Source organism: Sus scrofa, chromosome 5 (genome assembly GCF_054392235.1).
Source record: "Sus scrofa isolate SSC_HxYL_T2T_F1_AM1 chromosome 5, Sscrofa_HxYL_maternal_Yorkshire_Landrace_v2.0, whole genome shotgun sequence".
In the NCBI taxonomy this organism is placed as follows: domain Eukaryota; kingdom Metazoa; phylum Chordata; class Mammalia; order Artiodactyla; family Suidae; genus Sus; species Sus scrofa.
Window position 1 is genome coordinate 8,829,619 of NC_139387.1, and position 21,395 is coordinate 8,851,013.

The following is a 21,395-nucleotide window of genomic DNA, read 5'->3' on the forward strand; positions in this document are numbered from 1 at the left end:
AGTTTTTCTTTTTCTTTTTTGGCTGCCCCACAGCATACACAGTTCCCAGGCCAGGGATCAGATCCAAGCCGTAGCAGTGACCTACACTGCAATGCTGGATCCTTAACGCACAGTGCTGGGCTTCTGAACCTGTGTCCCAGAGCTCCAGGGACACTGCTGATCTTGTTGCACCACAGAAGGAACTTCCACTTTTCCTTTAATTTTTTTTTCCTCTTGGCTGTGCCCACGGCACGTGGAAGTTTTTGGGCCAGAGATCAAACCTGAACCACAGGAATGAAAATGAGCCACAGCCTTGACGATGCCAAATCCTTAACGGGCTGAGCCACCAGGAAACTCCGAATGATTTCATTCTGAATGTAAACTTTTCTGTGTTATAGCAGGAAAACCATTACTACCTGCCAAATCTTAAAGGTAATAAAAAGGAAAACAAAACGAGGTTGTTGAATTCTAGCTGAAGGCGGTCTGCTTGCCGCCCTCTGCACGGAAGCCCTGCTCTCTCCGTTGAAAAAAGGGAGATGAGCAAGAATCAGAGAGGTGTTAGGTGCATAAGAGGTCAAACCAAGTCTCTCTCTTGACATCTTCAGAAAGTCTCAAAGAAAACCATAAAGCAAATCATCTCCATATGGAACGATGAGTTTGATAGCATCACACACCAACCACCTCACGTCCAGGTCCCGGACTCTCGGGAGACACCGCCCAAGGCCACGGGGCCCCTGCCTGAGAAATCCATGCCTGAGCCTCACCGTACCTACTGGGCACCTGCTTACTGGCCATGAACCACTTGCCCTCGTGGCAGCTCTCAGGTTGTCGCCTGGTATTGACTGGCTACTTACTTCAACTGATTCGAAGACGCGTGTTTTCAACATTTCTCAACATCTCCAAAGTTGGTGTGTGACAGGTTAATTAGCAGTGCGCTTTTTTCTTTACAGTATATAAAATAATGCGTCCTTATACTCAGTCGTGTTTTCGATCCAATGACATGGGCCATTTCTCGGATACTCACGAGCGCTGCTTCAGCAGCCGGCCCTGCCGCCCCCATGGCAGCGCGAACATTCAAGAGCAAGTGGCCTGAGAATTCCAGGAGGTGCTCCCCGCGTGGGAGAGGATGCAGCCTGCCCTGCTTGCAGCAGCGGCCCCCAAATCATTCTCACGCCGCCGCCGCGGCCGGGTGAGATTCAGTTGTATTCCCCCCCCCCCCGCCGGCTCTCCACCTCCACAAGGGATTATTCATCCCGAGCATGCACTGCCGATGCTATTAAAACCCACTAGACCGCCCACCTGCTTGCTTCCCTCCTCCACACTGCTGAACATTTTCGGGAAAGGTCGTGTATTTTCTAGTCACACGCACCACCCACCCTCCGCTCTGCACGCAGTGACACGTTCCTTCTCCCGCGCCCACAGATGCCAGGCCCCAGGCACCAGGACAGGCGGGGCTTGAGCGCCCAGAATGGGAGTCCCCAGAAGCCGAGGAGGGGGTGTCTCAGGCTCAGCACAGCCTTGTCACAGAGCCACGTAAACACCTACAATAGTGAGCGTGGCCGATTTCCCTTTGATGGGTTACAAGCTAACCTCTCACAAGAAGGAATCGGTTTCAAAAAGCCTAATTTTGACTTGAATGCCTGAGGGAGCTTTCCGAATTCATATTTGGGTATAAACTTCCCTAGCGCTTCAATTGAACTTAACCCATTAAGGGCGTTACGCCTTGTGCACACGTATTTAAGCAGGAGCACCTCATGTACATGTGTGATCACGTTGCATAAAAAGAGTCCATAAAAGTCCCCGCAGAGACTCATCGCAAACTCCTGGGCCACAGAAATGGACAAAAGCATGATTCCAAGTTCAGGCCACAGCTTGAATATCAAATTATAGTATGAAAAGGCTGAGTGTTTTTGTGGCAAAAAGCACCCGGATTCCTTAGAGGAAAAAAGGAAGCTCAGAAAGGGAGAATAATGCCCTCGGGAAGACGGCTCGGGGTGGGGGTGGCAGTTCTTTCTCTCCGAAAAGCTTCAAACACCCCAATGCCTCCTGCCGTCTCCGTCTTTCTGAATGCCCCCCTTTGCCTTCCTCACTTCTCGGGGACCCGCTCCACTCCTGGCCCCCACCTCTTTCCCCAGGCTTTCCATCAAAGCGGCTCTATGTTTTCATCGCAAAATGCCCTGGTGCATTCCTAACGGGGCCACGAGTCACTGTGGCGCGTGCTGTGTGTGAGAGCAGCTGGACCGCGCTCGGATGACGTGTGAGATGAGCTGGCTGGAGAGGACGATCTAAGGAGGGTTTTACTTAAGGCTCTGTTTATTTGAATATACATTAGAAAAAATACATATGGCTAGAACCTGTGACTTCCCAGATACAAGTGCTCGGGAGGAAAACGGTGATTGCAAGTTGACTTTTTAAATAATTCAGTAACAGGTGGGGCAAAATCAAACGCTTGATTCTCCCTGCCTCCCAGGGTGCTCCGACGTTCCCTGCCTCAGGAAACCGCACCACTGGGGTTCCAACCAAAAGCTCATTCTCCTGGACCCTTCGTCCGTCACAAGCCCCACACCTGATCCGTCAGCGAATCAGATCAGCTCTTCCCTCGGCACAGCCGGAACCCCGTACTTCTCACCAGTCCGCTGTCGGCACTCTGGCCAAGCCGCTGCTGTCCCACGCCTGGACAACGGGGAGCGCCACTCAGCAGGTCCCAAGCAGCTCGTCGCTCAAAGGCCTCCTGACGGAAGGCCCTTTCTCCCGTCACAACTCAGTCACTTGGTGCCCTATTCAAATCCACCCAAGAATCCACACCACACTTAGCCCAGAATCCACAGTGTACATCTGGATCCACAAGGCTCCCTGGGACCTCGGCTACCACACTGCCCAGCGCACTCCCCTCCAGCCGCACTGGCCTCCGTGACGGTCCCAGAACAGGTGAGCCTTTCTGAGAGGGAGAATCCTCCCGCTCATAACCCCACTTCACCTCACCAAATGTTAAACGGGGAGTTCCTGTCATGGCTCAGTGGTAACAAACCCGACGAGGATCCATGAGGACGCAGGTTCGATCCCTGGCCTCACTTAGTGGGTTAAGGATCCGGCGTTGCCGAGAGCTGTGGTGTAGGTTGCAGACGAGGCTCAGATCCCGCGTTGCTGTGACTGTGGCTGTGGTGTAGGGGTTCCGATTCAACCCCTAGCCTGGGAACTTCCTGGCCCTGAAGAGGAAAAAAAAGGTTCAACAGTCACCCCCCACCACTCCATCTACAACAGCTGCCCCCCAGCCTGTCTGTGACTCCCGCCTACTCCTCCTTGCAGCACCACCTATGGTATGTTCCAGGAATTATTATACCATTTACAACCTGTACTCACTCACTGCTTCCTGTGTCCCTTACTAGAACGTAAGCGTCACGAGGGCTGGGTCCTCTGTGCCTACACAGTGCCTGCCACCCAGAGCACTGGCTGACATCCGAGGAATGAAGCACAGGTGTTCATTCCCAGCAGAACTGAAGGTGGACGCATGGCTGGAGCGGAGCCCGTGTTCACTGAATACTAACACGACTCCTGGGAGTCCTCTTGGTTGGGAAAACCAAGGTTTAGGAATGCGAAGAGATAGGCCAAGGTTCAAGGATGTTAAGTGACTTGCTCAAGGCCATCTGGGAGCTGTTTTTTCAGGCTCTGAAGGGCCTATGTTCTTTTGAAGCTGCTTCAAAAGCTCACCTTTTCTTCAAAAGACCTCTTAAGGTACCACACTGTCTGGGGAAGGAGCTGAAACGCCTCAGGATGGCATCCCATGACGTGCTCTGCCATCTTGGCCCCAGCATTTCCCCCCAGCACCACATCAGCAAATTCCCAGCCCTTCCTGCAAGCCTCCCCTGACCACTGATGGTCCCGTTAGGCCATCTGCAGCCCCCCTCCACAGAGACACTAGAGTGTCTTACACATCGTACTGTGATATACAGCTCCTCCTCCCAAGCAGGACCGCAAATGCAGTGAGCGTGGTCACCTGCCTTATGTATCTTGGCATCCCCATGCCCAGTAACTAGGGACCAGCAGCCCTCACGGCTACCGGCTGAAGGATGGTGTCTGAGATACCCTCACCTGACTCAGGACAGTGGAGAGAAGGTCAGCAAGGCCCAGCACATCGCATGAACACTTGGACATCCTGGGAGCAGGGACGTCTTGATCATCATTAGGGTGGGAAGGGCCTGGTGTGGACACCCCTGCCATCCCTTCGTCTTTCATCAAAATGCCATGTGCTCGGAGTTCCTGTTGTGGCTCAGCAGTAACAAACCCAACTAGTATCCATGAGGACTCAGGTTCAATCCCTGGACTTGCTCAAGTGGGTTAAGGATCTGTCGTTGCTGTGAGCGGTGGTGTAGGTCGCAGATGCAGCTTGGATCCCGGGTTGCTGTGGTTGTGGCGGAGGCTGGCAGCTACAGCTCCAATTTGACCCCTAGCCTGGGAACTTCCATATGCTGCAAGTGTGGTCCTAAAAAGACAGACAGACAGACAGACAGACACACACACACACACACACACACACACACACACACACACAGAGCTATGTGCTTAAAGCTAACTATCCAATTTTGAAAGATTCCACACCACTCAGGAACACAGTCAGGAGCTAGCAAAGCTTGCCTCTGTCTAACCTGAGTCCCTTGGGCTCCATCACACCTAGAAGGGAGGGAAGCTGGTAGCCACTCTCCTCAGTACGCTGAGTCAGCCCACAAGAGTTACCACATCCAGCATCTGCCACCATCTGGCCAGTATTTATTACACCATGGACACTTAGTTAGGGCCCCTGCCCTTCTACAGAAGAGAGGGCCAGACCTACCTAACCCACTCAAGTTTAAGGCCGACTTGCCAGGCAGTAGTAAAATAAAGGGGCAGTCAGAGAAGTGGAGGGGAAGAGAGCTAACCCCACCAGGGAAAGCTGGGAATTGCTGTCCTGGAAGAGCAATTTCATCGGGAACCCACATAAAGCCTCTCATTAGTATACAGCCACGAAGGTCACCCCTTTCCCTCCAGTTCTGATGCTTTAAGACCCCCAAGGGCAGGAAGGCCAAGGCCTGCTGCATCTCTGTAAGGCCAAGGCTGAGCACTGGATCTGCTTCAAATGCTTAACTCATTCCTTTACAAAGAAGTTACTGAATGCCTGGCACCTACCAGTGTGGTACATGCTTGGCGACACTATTCATTGTAGATCACACGTCCCTCTCTTCAAGTTCACTTTCCAGTAAAAGAGGCAGACAAGTCCACAGGAAAGAACATCAGATCGCCACATCTAAGAAGGGCCCGGAGGGTCCTGCAACCTGCCCTGGCTGGTCAGAATACTTCCATGGTGCCAACATGTGTGTGTGCATCTATGAGCAGATGTGTCAAAAGGATGCAGGGGCTGGAAGACATCAGTGACAAACCCAGGAGGATTCAGGCCAGGGAGAGGGATGAATTTCAGGACAATCTTCCCACTGCCTGCTTACCTAAAGGATAAGGAAACTGAGGCCAATGGAGGCACAGCTAATTAGAGCCGGGACCAGAACCCAGGCTGCCAGTCACTCCTTTCTAAAGCCTAGAGGTTAAGAAGGTTTCTGGAATCAGAATCACTGATTTCCTAGCTCTGCCACTTACCAGCTGCGTGACCTTGGGCAAATGACCACCTCTCTGTGCCTCAGTTTCCTCATGTGTAAAACAGGAAGAATTACCGTACCTATCTCAAGGGATGATGGGAAAATTAAACTTACAAATGAAAATGTATTGGCACAAAGCGTGGGATTCAATAAGGGATACCCAAGTGGCTGCTGCTGATTATTATCCTCGCACGACCGGCTCAGCGAGCCGGGCTGCCTCGCTACCCCCAGCTTCCTCGGCTGTCGCGCGCCACTGTCCCTGCGGGCTCAAAGCGCTCCCACCCTCGTCGGGCCCTTGACGTTCCCGGCCGCCGCACCGCGAATCCGAGCTCCCCACGGACCGGCAGGCAGCGCGCACGCGCAGGCCTTGCGGGGCCACACGCGCCCCAGGTTGGGAATGAAGGGGGCCGGCCCGGGAAAGGAAAGGATGGCGGCCAGACCCCGCCAAAGACGCAGAGGCGGCCCAAAGGCGGAGAGGGAGCTGCGCCTGCACCCGACAGGCTCCCCCCTCCCTGCCCCGGGCTCCCGACCCCCAGCCCGAAGAGCGGGTCGGTTCCTCACACTCTGCAGCAGACTCCTCCTCTGCGCCGCCATCTTGGAGGGACCCCCGCTGGCGCGCCCGCCTCCCGCAGAGCAGGCGAGAAGGGCGGCTAGAGCGGCCCGGAGCCGGCCGGGAGGACCGCGCTGCCACGGAGCATGCGCCCAGCGCCACCCCAAGGCCGAAGCGGGATGCGGCCGTCGCAAGGCGAGTGCGCAGGCGCGCTTTTCCAGCCTTTATTTTGCAGTAGGTAAAGGTTTTCTGTGTTGTCTCTCGTCCATCTTTCAGCGCCTCCTCCAGGGTTCCTTTCCGGTGGGACTCCTAAGGCCCTGGATTAGGGTGCTTTGTGAGCCCTATGGGAGCGAGGGAGGGCGAATTAGTATTCACTCAATAAATGTTAATTGGGTAACTGTGTCTGGCCCTTTAGGGTGAAGCAGCAAAACCAGACAGGCCCTCAAAAAGCTAACATTTTAATTGGGGAGGACAGCATTTACATGGGTAAGGCGTCTCGAGTGGTGCTGCTTGCTAGGAAGAGAGTTTATGGATGTGGTAGGCAGGTAGCGGGCCTCAAGGAGAGCGGGAGGGGACAGCTAGCGCACAGGGCACGAGGAAAGGGAGCAGGGTGGGTTCAGGAAGCCCGCGTGTCACAGAAGGCCCTGCTGCTGGAACAGAGATGGAGGAAAGAGTGAGGTGAAGGGGGTAGAGGGCAGGCTCTGATCTTGCCGCCCCAGGCAGGAGTTGGGCTATTCATCTGGAGGACAAAGGAGAGTTGACTTCTGAGCAAGCTATTGACATCATTCTGTTGGTAGAAAGATCCCTTTGACTACTGTGTACAAAATTGGTGTTCAGAAGAGGCTTGGAGGAGGGACAGGAAGACCAATTAGGAGATTCTTGTTCTAGATCTAGGCAGTGGGTGAGTTTTATTTAGGAGATGAAATTGTCAGGGTGTGATCATGGATTGCTTGTGGAGGGTGCCGGGAAGAGATGTGTCAAAGTTTCTTCCAGATTTCCTTTTTTTTTTTTTTTTTTGGCCACGACATGTGGAATTTCCAGACCAGGGATCAAACCCACACCACATCTGTGACAACACTAGATCCTTAACCTGCCGAGACACCAGGGAACTCCAAAGATTCTTCTGGATTTCTAGCAAGACCAGCTAGGTTTGAGGATAGGGAGAAATTTCCATTTGGACATGTTGAGTTTGAGGTGCTTCTGAGATGTGTAAGAAAAAAAGTCCGGGAGTTCCCGTCATGGCTCTGTGGTTAACGAATCCGACTGGGAACCATGAGGTTGCGGGTTCAATCCCTGGCCTTGCTCAGTGGGTTAAGGATCTGGCGTTGCCGTGAGCTGTGGTGTTGGTTGCAGATGCGGCTCGGATCCCGCGTTGCTGTGGCTGTGGTGTAGGCTGGTGGCTATAGCTCCGATTAGACCCCTAGCCTGGGAACCTCCATGTGCCACGGGAGGGGCCCTAGAAAAAGGCAAAAAGACAAAAACAAACAAACAAAAAATCACTCCCTCAGTCATTTTTTTTCTCGCTGCACCCACAGCACGCGGAAGTTTCCTGGGCCAGGGATCAAGCCACAGCAGTGGCAATGCCAGATCCTTGACCTGCTGAGCCACAAGAGAACTCCCCTTCAGTCATTTTTGGTCATTTAAAACCATAGTTACTGTTTGGAGTGACCTTTCCAAGGGCAGGAACTGCGGCAGTTCAGCCCTAGGTCTCCTCACAGGCCCCAGAGAAGCTGCTCAGTGAATGTGTGTGGCATCAAACTGGGGGAAGAGTGGGAGATGAATGGGTACATTGATAGATGAGGCACCCAGAGGACAGGCAGTCCCAAGGTCCCCAAGTGACTTACAGGGCAGCTGGAACTGGGACCTGGGACTTCCAGACACCCCAGCCCATGCCTCTTTCCGTCCCTGGCCCCCTGACCCACGCACTGTGATGGGTCCTCGTTGCCCAATTCCGTGGGTCTGATTTTCTAGGGAGTAGGAAGACTCAGCGTGGCACTTGGGAGAAGAATGAAGACAATGCCTGCCTGGCACTGAGCTCCGAAGGGTGGGGCGGATACAAGGACCTCTGCTGTGGACACACCCCCTTCTTTTCTGGGGACGCGGTGCCTGGGAACCAAGCTGTAAAGTGGATCCTGTTTTCCTCGGGACAACCCTCTGGGTCAGGGTTTGCAATCAGTCCATGCCATGCTTCTGCCAGTGGAACAAAGACACCACAACCACTGACCTTGATGTCTGTTTAAACAGCCAGGCATCAAGCTCCAGGCACCAAGGTGGGCAGGCCACCTGGCGGAGACAAGGGCCAGGCTATCTGATGCTCTAAAAAGCACACACATGGCCTGGGATGTCAGATAACTCCATGCCACCACACTGTGGCCTTTCCAAAGCCCCGACTGCAGAAGAACAGATAGAGCCAGCCACCTTCTGGGAACTGAGACAGGCTGTGCCGGGAGCTTGGATCCAGCCTTTGTCGTAAGGTCTGCAGCCAGTCTCTCTGTGCCTCTAGCCAGCTGCCCACGGAGCCCACAGATGCCATCAGTCCTTTGTTCAGCCTCACGCAGCCCCGCAGCATCTTGTTTGCAGATAACAGCTTGGGAAGATGACGGTAAGGACACTGAGGAATGTTTGGAAGGGAGAAAAGCATATTCGCCCACATCCCACTATCCTCATCCTCACCTTCCTTTTTGTCTTCTCCATTCTGGCCAGGAACCCGGACAAAAATCTTGATCAAAGGAGAGTGCAGAGAGACCACCTTGGGGGGTGTGCTTTGTCTTTCTGGGCTTTTCTTGGTCACAGGCGTTTTGCCATAGGGCTGTGTGGTCTTCACACTGATCATCTTTTTAAAAAAAGTTTTGGCCACACCTGCAGCATGCAGAAGTTCCCGGGCCAGGGATCGAATCTGATCACAGCAGTGACAATGCTGGGTCCTTAACCTGCTGAGCCACCAGGGAACTCTTATACTGATCATCTTAATGGATGCCTTAGAGTCCTTTGACTGGGTACCCCCTCATTTTCAAATGTTAGCTAATAAGCTTGTTTCCAGTTGGGGGCTGTTATATACAGCTCTGCAACAGTGTTCATGTGATTAAAAACTATTCACTGAGGGAGTTCCTGTTGTGGCTCAGCGGTAATGCTGTGAGCTGTGCTGTAGGTCACAGATGTGGTTTGGATCTGGCGTCGCTGTGGCTGTGGTGTAGACCAGCAGCTGCAGCTCCAGATCAACCCCTAGCCGGGGAACTTCCATATGCCAACGGTGCAGCTCTAAAAAAAAAAAATTTTTTTAAATTAAAAATTAAAAAAAAAACCACCCAAGAAACAAAAAAGACAAGTCATTAAATTTCTTAGAGAAGCACATGAAATACAGAGGGGAGAAATAATTTGCTTTACACAACCTTAGCAAAAGGGAAAACAGAAAAAAAGAAGAGGGGAGAAAGAACCAATGGGACAAAAATGAGCGTAATCTGAGGTGATGGGTATATGGGGTTTCATGGTGCTGTTCTCTCCCTTTTTCGTACATGCTTTGCAATTTTTCACAATAAAAAATTAAAAACAGGGAGTTCTCACTGTAGCGCAGTGGGTTGATCTTCAACTTCTGGCCTCCGGAACTGTGAGACGACACACTTCTATTATTGGAGCCACCCGGCTTGTGGGACTTTGTTAGAGCAGCCCTAGGAAACGGATGCAAGCGCGCTCATCCTTAGCAGCAGCTAAACATGCAAAGACGTTTGAGGTCGTAGGTGGAGAAGCAGCTACAGGCTCAGCAGGAAAAGTGCTGACCAGCCTTTCTTTTTTTTTTTCTTTTTTTGGCTACACCGCACCCACGGCATATGTAGGTTCCCAAGCTAGGGGTCCAATCGGAGCTACAGCTGCTGGCCTACATCACAGTCATAGCAACGTGGGATCCAAGCCACATCTTCAGTGTACACCACAGCTCATGGCAGTGCCGGATCCTTAACCCATTGAGCCAGGCCTAGGATCGAACCCGGATCCTAGTCAGGTGTGTTACTGCTGAGCCATGACGGGAACTCCATGACCAGCCTTTCTCGCATCCCGTTGTACCCCTTTCCTAGTCTCCTCGCTGTGTGAATTCCTCTCTAAAGTGACGCTGTAACACTTCACAGGGCTGTCGTGGGCTCACACAACCAGGGAGATATATGCAGAGCTGTCCCAACCTTAAAGGCAAGGGGGTGCCGTTAGTACAGAGGGCGACTGAGGCCCAGGGGCTTCAAGTGGCAGCGAGAATGTGGCACAGCCATGATGTGAACCCAGGCCCCTCTGACTTCCTTGCGTCCCTGCCAACCCCCCGGAAATGGCCCAGCGCGACACGAGGAAACCCCCTCCAGCAGGACGGTGCCCTGTGTCCCCCCCACTCTCCCCCAGCAGGGCGACCAGGAAGGGATCCTCTCTAGGCTCCGTTCCAGCTCCCGGGCAACATCCCGTCTTGTGAAAATCCATTTCTCCTGTGGCTCAACCCTCTGGAGGAGATCCGTGTGGGGTTCTCCTCTGGCCACGCACTGCCGGGGCCCAGGCGTGACCTCCCCTCCTGCCCCTGCCCTGTCTGCGGAGGCTCCCGGCTTCCGAGGGGTCCAAGGGAAGCAGGTCGTTCCTGAATCCAGCCTGGTGCCACCAGGCTGCCCCTGTGCCAGGCAGGCTGTTTTCCCACCTGGCGGCTCCTGGGGACCAGGCCTTTCCTTTCCAGCTCCCCAGGCCCCTCCCTGAGCTCCCCAGGCCCCCGCTGCCCACTCCAGAGCCCAAAGGAAAGGGAGTTTGCTGGAAGATGGGCAAGAGATGGACAAAGAAGAGATATCTTGGGGTTCCTGCTTTGACACAATAGGATGGGTGGTGTCTCTGTGGCACCAGCACACAGGTTTGATGTCTGCCTGGCACCATGGGTTAAAGAATGAACCCAGCTGTGGCGTGGGTTGCAACTGCAACTCAGATCTGATCCCTGGCCCAGGAACTCCATATGCTGTGGGAGGCCAAAAAAGGAAAGAAAAAAAAAAAAAGATATCTTTCCTGAGCATCCAGGAGGCTATAGAAAAAGAAAAAAAAAGAGAGTTTTAGCTGGAGCTCTACTAGCTTGTGGCCCTCCATTCAGCCAGTCATTGAACAAACACTTACCTGGCACCTACAGTGCATCACACCCTTAGAAACGACAGAATATGCACAACTCTGCCCCAGAGGGACCAGCTCAGCCCTTTACTGTGTGACTTTAGAGGAGTTGCTTAACCTCTCTGAGCTTCTTTTGCCTCATTGGTTAAAAGGAAGTGATTTTAGTAGCCTTTTTTCAGGACTGCTGGGGAGATAGAGTGGGTATAGACAGTAGAGTTTCACATGCGTCGGGCACTCAGCGAGTACTCTGTATATGGCCTTAACGCTGCTATGGCAGGTGCTGGAGGTTGAAAGGTGAGGAGTGTGGAGTCCCCATCCTTGAGAAGCAAACGAAGAGAAAGGTGAATATGAATCAGTGATTAGTAAACACACCACAGGTTTGGCATAGAAGGACCGCCGTCACGCTGGACGGGGTGGGAGCGGGGAGGAAGGAAGATGGAGAGGCGGAAATCCGAAAGGCTCCCCAGAGCAGGTGCCCAACCTGGGATAACTGAGCTAAATTTTCTATGCATTGTGTCAACTGCTTTTTTTTTTTTTTTTTTTTTTTTTGTCTGCAGCGTGCAGTGGCTTAACGTGTGTCCTTAGCGTCTAGACCAGAGATTGAACCCGGGCCACAGCGGTGAAAGCACTGACTCAATTGTTTCTTTTCTTTTCTTTCTTTCTTTTTCTTTTTCTGCTTTTTAGGGCCGCACTCGCAGCATATGGAGGTTCCCAGACTAAGGGTCCCGAATGGGAGCTGCAGCTGCCGGTCTACACCAGAGCCACAGCAACGCCAGATCCGAGCCACGTCTGCAACCTACACCACAGCTCACGGCAACGCCGGATCCTTAAGCCACTGAGCAAGGCCAGGGATCGAACCCACAACCTCATGTTTCCTAGTTGGGTTCGTTTCCACAGTGCCACCACGGGAACTCTGAGATCAAAATTTTATGTGTTTTGGTCACTATGGTTTTGCCTAAGAATTAATTACTCATTAAAGGAAATAAACAAGAGTTCCTGTCATGACGTGGTGGAAATGAATCCGACTAGGAACCATGAAGTTGTGGGTTTGATTCCTGGCCTCGCTCAATGGGTTAAGGATCCGACGGTGCTGTGAGCTGTGATGTAGGTCAAAGACGTGGTTCGGATCCTGTGTTGCTGTGGCTGTGGTGTAGACTGGCAGCTATAGCTCCGATTCTACCCCACCCTGGGAACCTCCATATGCCCCTGGTGCAGCCCTAAAAAAAAAAAAAGAGAGAGAGAGATCTCGTGTTGCTGTGGTTGTGGTGTAGACTGGCAGCTGCACTCCAATTCGAACCCTAGCCTGTGAACTTCCATATGCCACAGGTGAGGCCGTAAAAAGAAAAAAAGAAAAGAAAAGAAAAACAAAAAGTAGGAAGATCTAATAGTGATGGAACTTTGAAATGGTGAGGAGGGTTCAAGAGCTCTGTGACCTGTGCTCTTCTGTTGACAGCAAAGCGGCAGGCGTGGCTGTTTCTACTGTGGTTTGCTGCCTATGCACGTGAAGGAAGTGCTAGTTTTCATTGAGAGGTCCCTGGAGAGAAAGGTGTCATGTTTTCTTCCCCATTCAGGTTCACAGGTCCCTGTTGTGCAGTAACCTTTCTTGATCTTAGGATAACTCCAGGAAATGGTTTTGTTGGGTCAGAGTATGCACATTTTTAACATTTTTGCTGCAATTGCAAAGTTGCCTTCCAGCTTTCTGTTGGAGTTTCCATATAAAGGGAAATCTCTTATATACCCTTATAAAAGGGTATCTTCCCCTGCCTCCAACTTGCAGCCAGGAGTCCTGGAATTCTGCATCTTCTGGGCCACTCTGCTGTTTAATACTGGAATCAAAATCACCTAAGTGTCAGCTCATGTGACCAAGCCTTCCAAGGTCCGCTATACGAGGTGACTTCCAAGAACTGCTTCCTGTTTCCTGCTCTGACCTGGCTGCCACTCGTCACCTCAGCCACCTCCTCCTTCTGGACAACTGCCCTTTTTTCCCAGAAATGAGTCAACTCCTGCCATCTGGTAGCATCTCCAGGCTTCAGCTCCCAGGATGGCTTCTCTGGGTTTACCACCCTCCCCTGAATTCCTAAAACACAGCTACCACCAACCTGACAAAAGCCGACTGCAGGTTTGGGAAGAACAAAAGGCAGATTTAAACTGGAGGTCGCAGAATTCCCGGTGTGGCTCAATGGTGTAAGAATCCAACCCTGTCTCTCCGAGGACACAGGTTCGATCCCTGGCCTTGCTCAGTGGGTTAAGGTGTTGCTGCGAGCTGCATGTAGGTCACAGATGTGGCTCAGATCCCGCGTTGCCATGGCTGTGGCTGTGGCGTAGGTTGTCAGCTGCAGCTCCAACGTGACCCCCAGTCTGGGAACTTCCATATGCCTCAGGTGCAGCCAAAGAAAGAAAAACCAAAAAACAAAAACTGGAGGTCACTGCTGCTGAAGTCTACAGTCTGGGATTCTTCATGGGGGCCTCCTGGCTGCTTTTTCTTAGCCCCCACCGGCCTCTGTGCAGGCGCTGAGTGCCCTTGACTGGGCCCCTGTTGTCTAGTGGGCAGACTTCCCCAGACCCTCCCCAGCGGAGAAGAAATCCTGGCCTCCCATCTAGAGCCTGCTACAGCTCCTGCTCCTGCGCTGCCCTGCCTAGAACAGTCCACAATCAAGGTTAGGGGAAAAAATGTTCTCTAACAGGCAGACCCAGCTTATATAACTGAATAGAATACTGAGCACCCGAGTCTAAAGCAGCTGGCTTTGGGCTTTCCCAAGAGCGGCAGGAGGCTCTCACTTCACAGCTGCTTGAATTCTCAAAGAAATGGTCTTTCCCAAAGACTCCAGAACAAAGGGAGGGTCTTCTCTGTAAACAGATTTCTTCTTCGGCCCTAGAATGCAAGAGCTGTTGACAACCTTTACAAGGACACTTTCTTTTTCTTGCTTTCTTTTTTAAAAAGTTTTGGCTTTTTAGGGCCACATCCTTGGCATATGGAAGTTCCCAGGCTAGGGGTCCAATCCGAGCTACAGCTGCTGCCCTACACCACAGCCACAGAGACGCCAGGTCCAAGCGTATCTACCACCTACACCACGGCTCACGGCAACACTGGATTCTTAACCCCCTGAGCGAGGTCAGGGATCAAACATGCATCCTCATGGATCCTAGTCTCGTTCACAACGGGAATTCCTAGAACGACAGTTTCTAATATCATGTGTTTTTTCGATATCAGCCGTTTTAAGATGCATGCTCCCGTGGCACCTCATGAAACTATCATTAGATTAAAATGAATACTTGATCATTTGGCAGATCTAACATGGTATCTCAATTTGATCTAATTTATATTTCCATGATTACTAGAAGCATTGACCTCTGGCCCATTGTTCTTCCTTCCCACGTGCCTTGTCTGTTAAGACGATGAACCTGTATTTCTGTCTGCTGGATGTATTTTCCTGTTTCCCATTTTCATTTTAACTTTGTTGACGTAGTAAACATTTACATTTTTGCTTAGTCAGGTCTCAGTACTTTTTCTAGTCTCTGCCTTCTGTGTTATGTTGAGAAAGACCTCCCCTACCTCAAGTTCACATAAATAGTCACTTTCATGATTGTGTTTTCGCCTTTTGGAATTGTCATGCCGTGCAAGGGATCCAGCTTGACTGTTTCCATCTATGTAGCCGATTTCATAGGAAAGCCTTTTATTAAATAGTCTCTTCCTTCCCCCACCGCTTGGAAATGCTACCTTTCGTTTCGTAACTCCTACACACCAGTCCGGTTGTTTTTGAAATCCCTACCTCCCAGGATGTCATGACGATTAAATGAGGTAGCCTCTTCAGAGCCGTTAGCACGAGAACATAGACTCTGCTCCGAACAGGATGGTTCTCGGGTCTTCTCCTTCTCTTCCCCAGACCCATCCCCGAGTCTCATGCCATATGCATCTACCATTTGACCTTGGGATTCTGGGAATAATTCCAGGTCTACAGAAGGGGCTTACCGAGGCCTTTGCCATTTGGGCCTCCAAATTGATTTTTGGCCTGTTAGCGTCATAGCCAAGGTGACCTTGCTCCTGGGGACTGGCTGGGTGAGCCCTCCTGGGGAAGATGGTTGTTACACAGGGCTGGGGGTGGTGGGAGGGGGTGGTCAGGGAAGACGTCACAGGGGAGCTGACCTTGAAGCTGGGTCTAGGATGGGAAAGGAATTGCGCAGACAGAGAAGGGAGGAAGGCCAGTCCTGGCCTAGGGAACCGCATGACCAAGGGATGGGTTGGAGGGTGTTGGGCAGTGGCTGAAGTCGAATGTGGCAGGAAGCTGCAGTTGGCAAGTCAGGGAGGGTGCATGTTAAAGATTAGAGCTTCATTCGAATGAGCAAGTCACACGATCACGCTTGTGTTTTTAGACGGTCGCCCCAGGCCAGGCATCAGGCAGGGCCACCAGGACTAGGAGGCTGTCAAGAAAACCTAGATAAGATGGGCTAGTGGCTGGAGTTCCTGCTCTGGCCCAGTAGGATCGGTGGCATCTTGGGAGCGCTGGGACACAGATTCAATTCCTGGCCTGCAAAGCGTGTTAAAGATCCAGTGTGCTACAGCTGTGGCTTAGATCCAATCCTTGGCCCAGGAACTCCATATGCCACAAAGTGGCCAAAAAAGAAAAAAAAAAAAAAAAAAAAAAGGATGGAGTAGTGGCCTGGACTGAGTGGTGGCCATGAAGAAGAAAGGACACAGGCAGTTTTCAGAAATATCCAAATAGGTAAAATAGACTGGCAGCATATTGACAGAGAGCGGTTGAGAATGACTCCTGAGGGTGGAGGGTTTCCTGAGGCAGGAGCACTAGAGGAGGGGCAGGCTGGGGCCCGGGTTGGGAGAGCTTGAGGATGGATAAGACTGCAAAATTCAAAGTATTTTGAAAGTAACTCAGTGTATTCTTGTGTGCGTTCCAGGCATCTGTTGTAGGAGGGCAGAACCAAGGAAGCGGCAGAAGGGATGGTGGGAAGTGGAGGTTTGAAAAACATTTAGGAAATTGAGTCAATAAGATCCAGCGGAGGCTTTAATTTCTGCAGAGAGGGCTAAATCTCGGATAATGCTCCTGGGGGAGGACTGGAGACTGGTGGTGCCTTTTTCTGAGACGTGAACAGAGAAAAGTGGAGGGTTGGTGGGAAGATGGATTCGGGAACTCTACAGTTCTCAAGCACCTGCCCACTCTGTGCCAGGTGCTTTTGTATTTGGGAGGGAGCAAGGACAAAATCGCTGCCCTTCTGAGATGTGCGTTCAGTGAGGACAGCCAGACAGTAAAGAAATAAGCAACTGTATGTTAAGTGATAAAACAGTGCAGTGGAGGAAAATAAAGAGAGAGGATGGGGGTTGTGGCTTTTTAAGGCTCGGCTACGGAAGATCCCATTGAGAAGACGCCATGGAGCAGAGACTTGGAGGGGAGAAGAGGAAACTGCAAGTGCAAAGGCCCTTAGGCAGGAATGTGCTAGCTGTGTCCTAGGAACAGCGAGGGGACTGGTGTGGCTGGAGAGTGGCCGAACATGGGATGAGATCCCATGGGGCCATGAGGGCCATTGTAAAGACCTGGCTTTTACGCTGAGAACGACAGGAAAACTTTCTGGACAGTTTTGACCAGAAGAGGACCATGAGCTGACCTGTGTTTTAAAAGCTTAGTTGGGAGTTCCTATTGTGATGTAGTGGAAATGAATCAGACTAGTATCCATGAGGATGCGGTTTCAATCCCTGGCCTTGCTCAGTGGGTTAAGGATCCAGTGTTGTTTTGGGGAGGAGATCAGGAGCTGGCCTTTGCGTATGTTAACCGGGAGATGCTGCTGAGGTATCTTGCTGTAAAGGCACTTGGAGATACAAATTGTACACTTGGGTGTGGTCACCATACAGTGGACCCATAAAGCCACAAAACCAGATGGGCTCACGGGGGAAGCCATTGTGATTGGGGAAGAGGGCCAAGGATGGCCCTGGGAGTCTGCCAGGTTGACAGCTAGGGCTCAACCGATGCCACCACCCAACTGATGTGACTTTTGAAAAGCCTGCAGACTTTGGAAACAGTTTGAGGAACAGGCTTTTGGTTTTGTCAGAGCTCTCTCAAATGCTTGAAGTAGCATTTCTAGGACATGTAATTGGGATGGGCTTGGGAAGACAACAGAGATGGCTGAGCTCAGAGCAGGATGAATGGGTGACCAAAGCTGAAGCCTTTGTGGATCCAGAAACATTCAGGGCTGGGGGAATTTTTGCACAGAACAGTCTTTTTTTGCTATTTCTTGGGCTGCTCCCACGGCATATGGAGGTTCCCAGGCTAGGGGTCTAATCGGAGCTGCAGCCACAGGCCTACGCCAGAGCCACAGCAATGCTGGATCCGAGCCGCCTCTGCAACCTACACCACAGCTCACGGTAACGCTGGATTGCTAACCCACTGAGCAAGGCCAGGGATCGAACCCGCAACCTCATGGTTCCTAGTCGGATTCGTTAACCACTGCGCCACGACGGGGACTCCTTATTTTATTTTATTTTATTTTTTGTTGCACAGAACAGTCTTGAAGGATATGTGAATTCCCAAAAAGTATATAAAAATATTTCAACAAAAGGCAGCCAAGTGGCTGAGGGCATGGGTTTTGAAGGTGGATGTACTGTGGTGCTTCAGGCTGTGCCCCACAATGCCCCTAACGGTGCTCAGCTCCTCCTCTACAGAATGGGGTCAGCTTAGCTCCTCCATCCACAGGCGCTGAAGAAGTGAAATAGATAATACGAAGTGCCTGGCAAAGCACAGGCCCCAGAAGAAAAAACACTGTTTTCTTCTATTCGTCTACTCCCACTCCCACTTCTGACACCAAAAGTGTATGGGGTTTTCCCACAGCAACCAATTCTCTGACACCAGCTGGTGTCTCAGCCAAACCCTATTCTGTTCTGACAGTAGTCCTTGGAGTTAGCATCGGATCCCATGAGTTAGGGGATCAGTTCCACAGACTGCCCTCCCTTCACATACTATTTCTGACCTACTCGGTATAACTCAGAGGATCCCGTGACCTCCTTCTCAAGTTTAATAATTTACTAGAATGTCTTACAGAACTCCAGAAAGTGCTTTACTTATTATGACCTATTTATTATAAAAGGACACATCTCGGAGTTCCCATCGTGGCTCAGGGGTTAACGAATCTGACTTGGAACCATGAGGTTGCAGGTTCAATCCCTGGCCTTGCTCAGTGGGCTAAGGATCTGGCGTTGCTGTGAGCTGTGGTAAAGGTCACAGACGCAGTTCAGATCCCGCGTTGCTGTGGCTCTGGTGTAGGCTGGTGGCTACAGCTCCGATTAGACCCCTAGCCTGGGAACTTCCATATGCCATGGGAGTGGCCCAAGAAATGGCAAAAAGACAAAAATAAATAAATAAATAAGCAATAAATAAAAGGACACATCTCAGGAACAGCCAGATGGAAGAGATGAATAGGAAGCTGTGTGGACAGGGGTACAGTGCTTTCATGCCCTCTCTGGGCGTGCCATCCTCCCAGCACCAATATAGACGCTCTCAGAACCCCTTTGGTTAGGATTTTTTAATGGGCGCTTCATTACATTGGCCATTGGTGACCAAACTCAATCTCCAGGCCCTCCCCTCTGCAGAAGTCAGAGGGCAGGGCTGAAAGTTCTGATCACACAGCTGGAGCTGCTGCAGTCAATCCCCCATCCTTAGGCACTTTCCCAAAGTCACCTCAATTATGTATTCTCTGACATCAGGATATTATTAATTGTGGCTCTTAAAACCACACCAATAGATGGAATTTTCTAAATCAAGCATAGAAAAAGGAAAGTAAAGAAATAGATTTAAAATAAATTTTTTTCAAGACACTAAAAATAAGGTCATCTCATTAACATATGCACAGGTGTGGCTGAAAGGACCTTGTTATGAATAATAAAAATTATTTCTTTTATCTATATCATCGGGAAATTCCAAGGATTTTAGGAGCTCTGTGCTAGGAACTGGGACTGGATAAAGACCAAATATCATAGTACTATATTATAGTGTAGCTACCTCGGGAGTTCCCTTGTGACACAGCAGGTTAAGGATCTGGCATTGTCATTGCTGCGGCTTGGGTTGCTGCTGTGGTGAGTGTTCAGTCTCTAGCCTGGGAACTTCCACATACCATGGGCACGGTCAAAAGAAAAGCGTAGCTATCTAATTGACAAGAAGACTAAATGAAGAAGAAGAAAGATTCAGAATAAAGAGGAAATGGAGAGGGGGCCAGAATCAGTATTCTGGGCAGGGCTGAACTCATGGGCATGTGATCAGCACAGTCACACAGGCACCTGCGCTCAGAATGGACCCAGCTTTTGGGTTAATGCTCTGTGTGTGCCATCTTGAAATTCTTTTTTTTTTTTTTTTAAGGGCTTAGTCGGATTCATTTCCTCTCTCCACGACAGGAACTCCCCATCTTGAAATTCTCTAAAATTTTTTCCTTGAACTTGTTTTGTAAGCGAAGCTCAAGGAGACGATGAAGTATGTGCATGAACAGAAGATATACAGCAGGTGGCAACAAGCAGGCTCTGGCCAGCCAGAATGGCGGGTAGCAGGCAGCATGGGTGCTGAGCAGTTGGCCTGGCCACCTGATGTGCACCCACATGTCTGGGCAATCTGCAAGACTGTGGGGCTGCAAGGCATCAGGATCTGTGCCCAGATTGTAGCAGCCAAAGGTGGCTGCAGTCCACCAAGGCCATGGTGAGAGAAGGGACCCCACACGGAAGAGCCCATTCAGCAGCGTCTAACAAATAGAAGCTCTGTGGCTTAAATCTGGGACAGGAACTGCTGGCCCTCACGCAGTAAACTGTCAGTAAATTATTACAACTATCAGTAAATTATTACAGAACCAAAGCATGCACATGGATGATGCAATAAAGCCTGTGAGGGAGTCGTTAGAATTCTTCAGAGCTAGAACCTCCGGTTTTGAAAACTGCTGCAACATTGCAAAGCAAGAATTCACAGGCTTAGAAATAGAAATTAAAAAATCATATTCTATAGAAAAGAATTCTATTTTCCTGTGAAGTTTCATTTTTAAAAATTTTTAAATTTATTTATTTTTTTATCTTTTTGCCTTTTCTAGGGCCACTTCTGGGGCATATGAAGTTTCCCAGGCTAGGGGTCTAATCGGAGCTGTAGCCGCTGGCCTCTGCCAGAGCCACAGCAATGCGGGATCCGAGCCACGTCTGCAACTTACACCACGGCTCATGGCAACACCGGATCCTTAACCCACTGAACAAGGCCAGGGATTGAACTCTCAACCTCATGGTTCCTAGTCGGATTCGTTAACCACTGAACCACGATGGGAACTCCTGAAGTTTCATTTTTAATGAGGAAGGCAATTTTAAAATTAATTTTTCCTTGTAATCAAAGATAGAGCAAGCAAACGCATAAATAGTTTCTTAAACTTATATACAAATCATGAAGTCATTCTCAGTTTCTTTTTCTTTCTTTCTTTTCTTTCTTTTTTTTTTTTGGCTACCCCGCAGCATATGGAGTTCCCGGGCCAGGGATCACACCTGAGCCTTATTTGCCAGAAATGATTGTCCTAGATTTCATTTATGTTAATTGAAATGAAGTCGGCAAAAATATACATTTTGATGACAATAAATGAGTTTGCAAAAAACTGAGCCAAAGTCTAATGATTAATGACATCTTATTAATAAGGTATTATTTTCACTGTATTATATAAAATTGTGACAAAAATTTTTTTTGCAATTTTTGGTTTATGGGTTATTTATGTATTACTATTACCCCTTACTTATCATTATAAGTAATAAAATATTTCGAAAGGAAAATTTTTTATATTGTAGTACCTTTGACTGCACTATTTTGTTTTTTTATTTTGTTTTGTCTTGCTTTTTTTTCTTTTTCTACTTCTTAGGGCTGCATGAGCAGCATATGGAAGTTCCCAGGCTAGGGTTGAATGGGAGCTGCAGCTGCAGACCTACGCCACAGCCACAGCAACGCTGGATCTGAGCTGCATCTGTGACCTACATCACTCGAGGCAACACCAGATCCTTTAACCCACTGAGCGAGGCCAAGGAATGAACCTGCGATCTCAAGGACACCAGTCAGTTTCATTACCACTAAGCCACAATGGGAACTCCTAACCGTTCTATGTTTTTAAAGTGTTTTTTGAACAAGAGGCCC

The 21,395-nt window shown here is 50.3% G+C and overlaps 1 protein-coding gene and 1 long non-coding RNA gene across 7 annotated transcripts in view; one reads left to right on the top strand and one right to left on the bottom strand.

The window, feature by feature from the left end:
- The window catches only part of TAB1 (TGF-beta activated kinase 1 (MAP3K7) binding protein 1), a 23,951-nt gene extending 17,667 nt beyond the window's left edge, over positions 1-6,284 (bottom strand). For 3 of the 4 annotated variants that reach the window (XR_014845143.1, XR_014845142.1, XM_021090931.2), the window contains exon 1: positions 6,162-6,208. Coding sequence is in view for 2 of the 4 variants with exons in the window: in XM_021090931.2 (XP_020946590.2) it covers positions 6,162-6,194 (33 nt within the window). In the remaining 2 variants the exon portion in view is untranslated. 4 annotated transcript variants of the gene reach the window in all.
- LOC146403121 (uncharacterized) lies at positions 5,963-14,748 on the top strand. Of its 3 annotated transcripts, none has more exons than XR_014802997.1 (3): positions 5,963-6,388; positions 8,122-8,752; positions 13,037-14,748. It is a non-coding gene; the product is annotated as an uncharacterized LOC146403121 (long non-coding RNA). The 3 variants fall into 3 exon arrangements; XR_014802996.1 differs by having other exon boundaries at positions 6,254-6,388; positions 11,817-14,748; XR_014802998.1 differs by lacking the exon at positions 13,037-14,748 and adding an exon at positions 9,981-10,192 and having other exon boundaries at positions 6,254-6,388.
- The last annotated feature ends 6,647 nt before the right edge of the window (positions 14,749-21,395 follow it).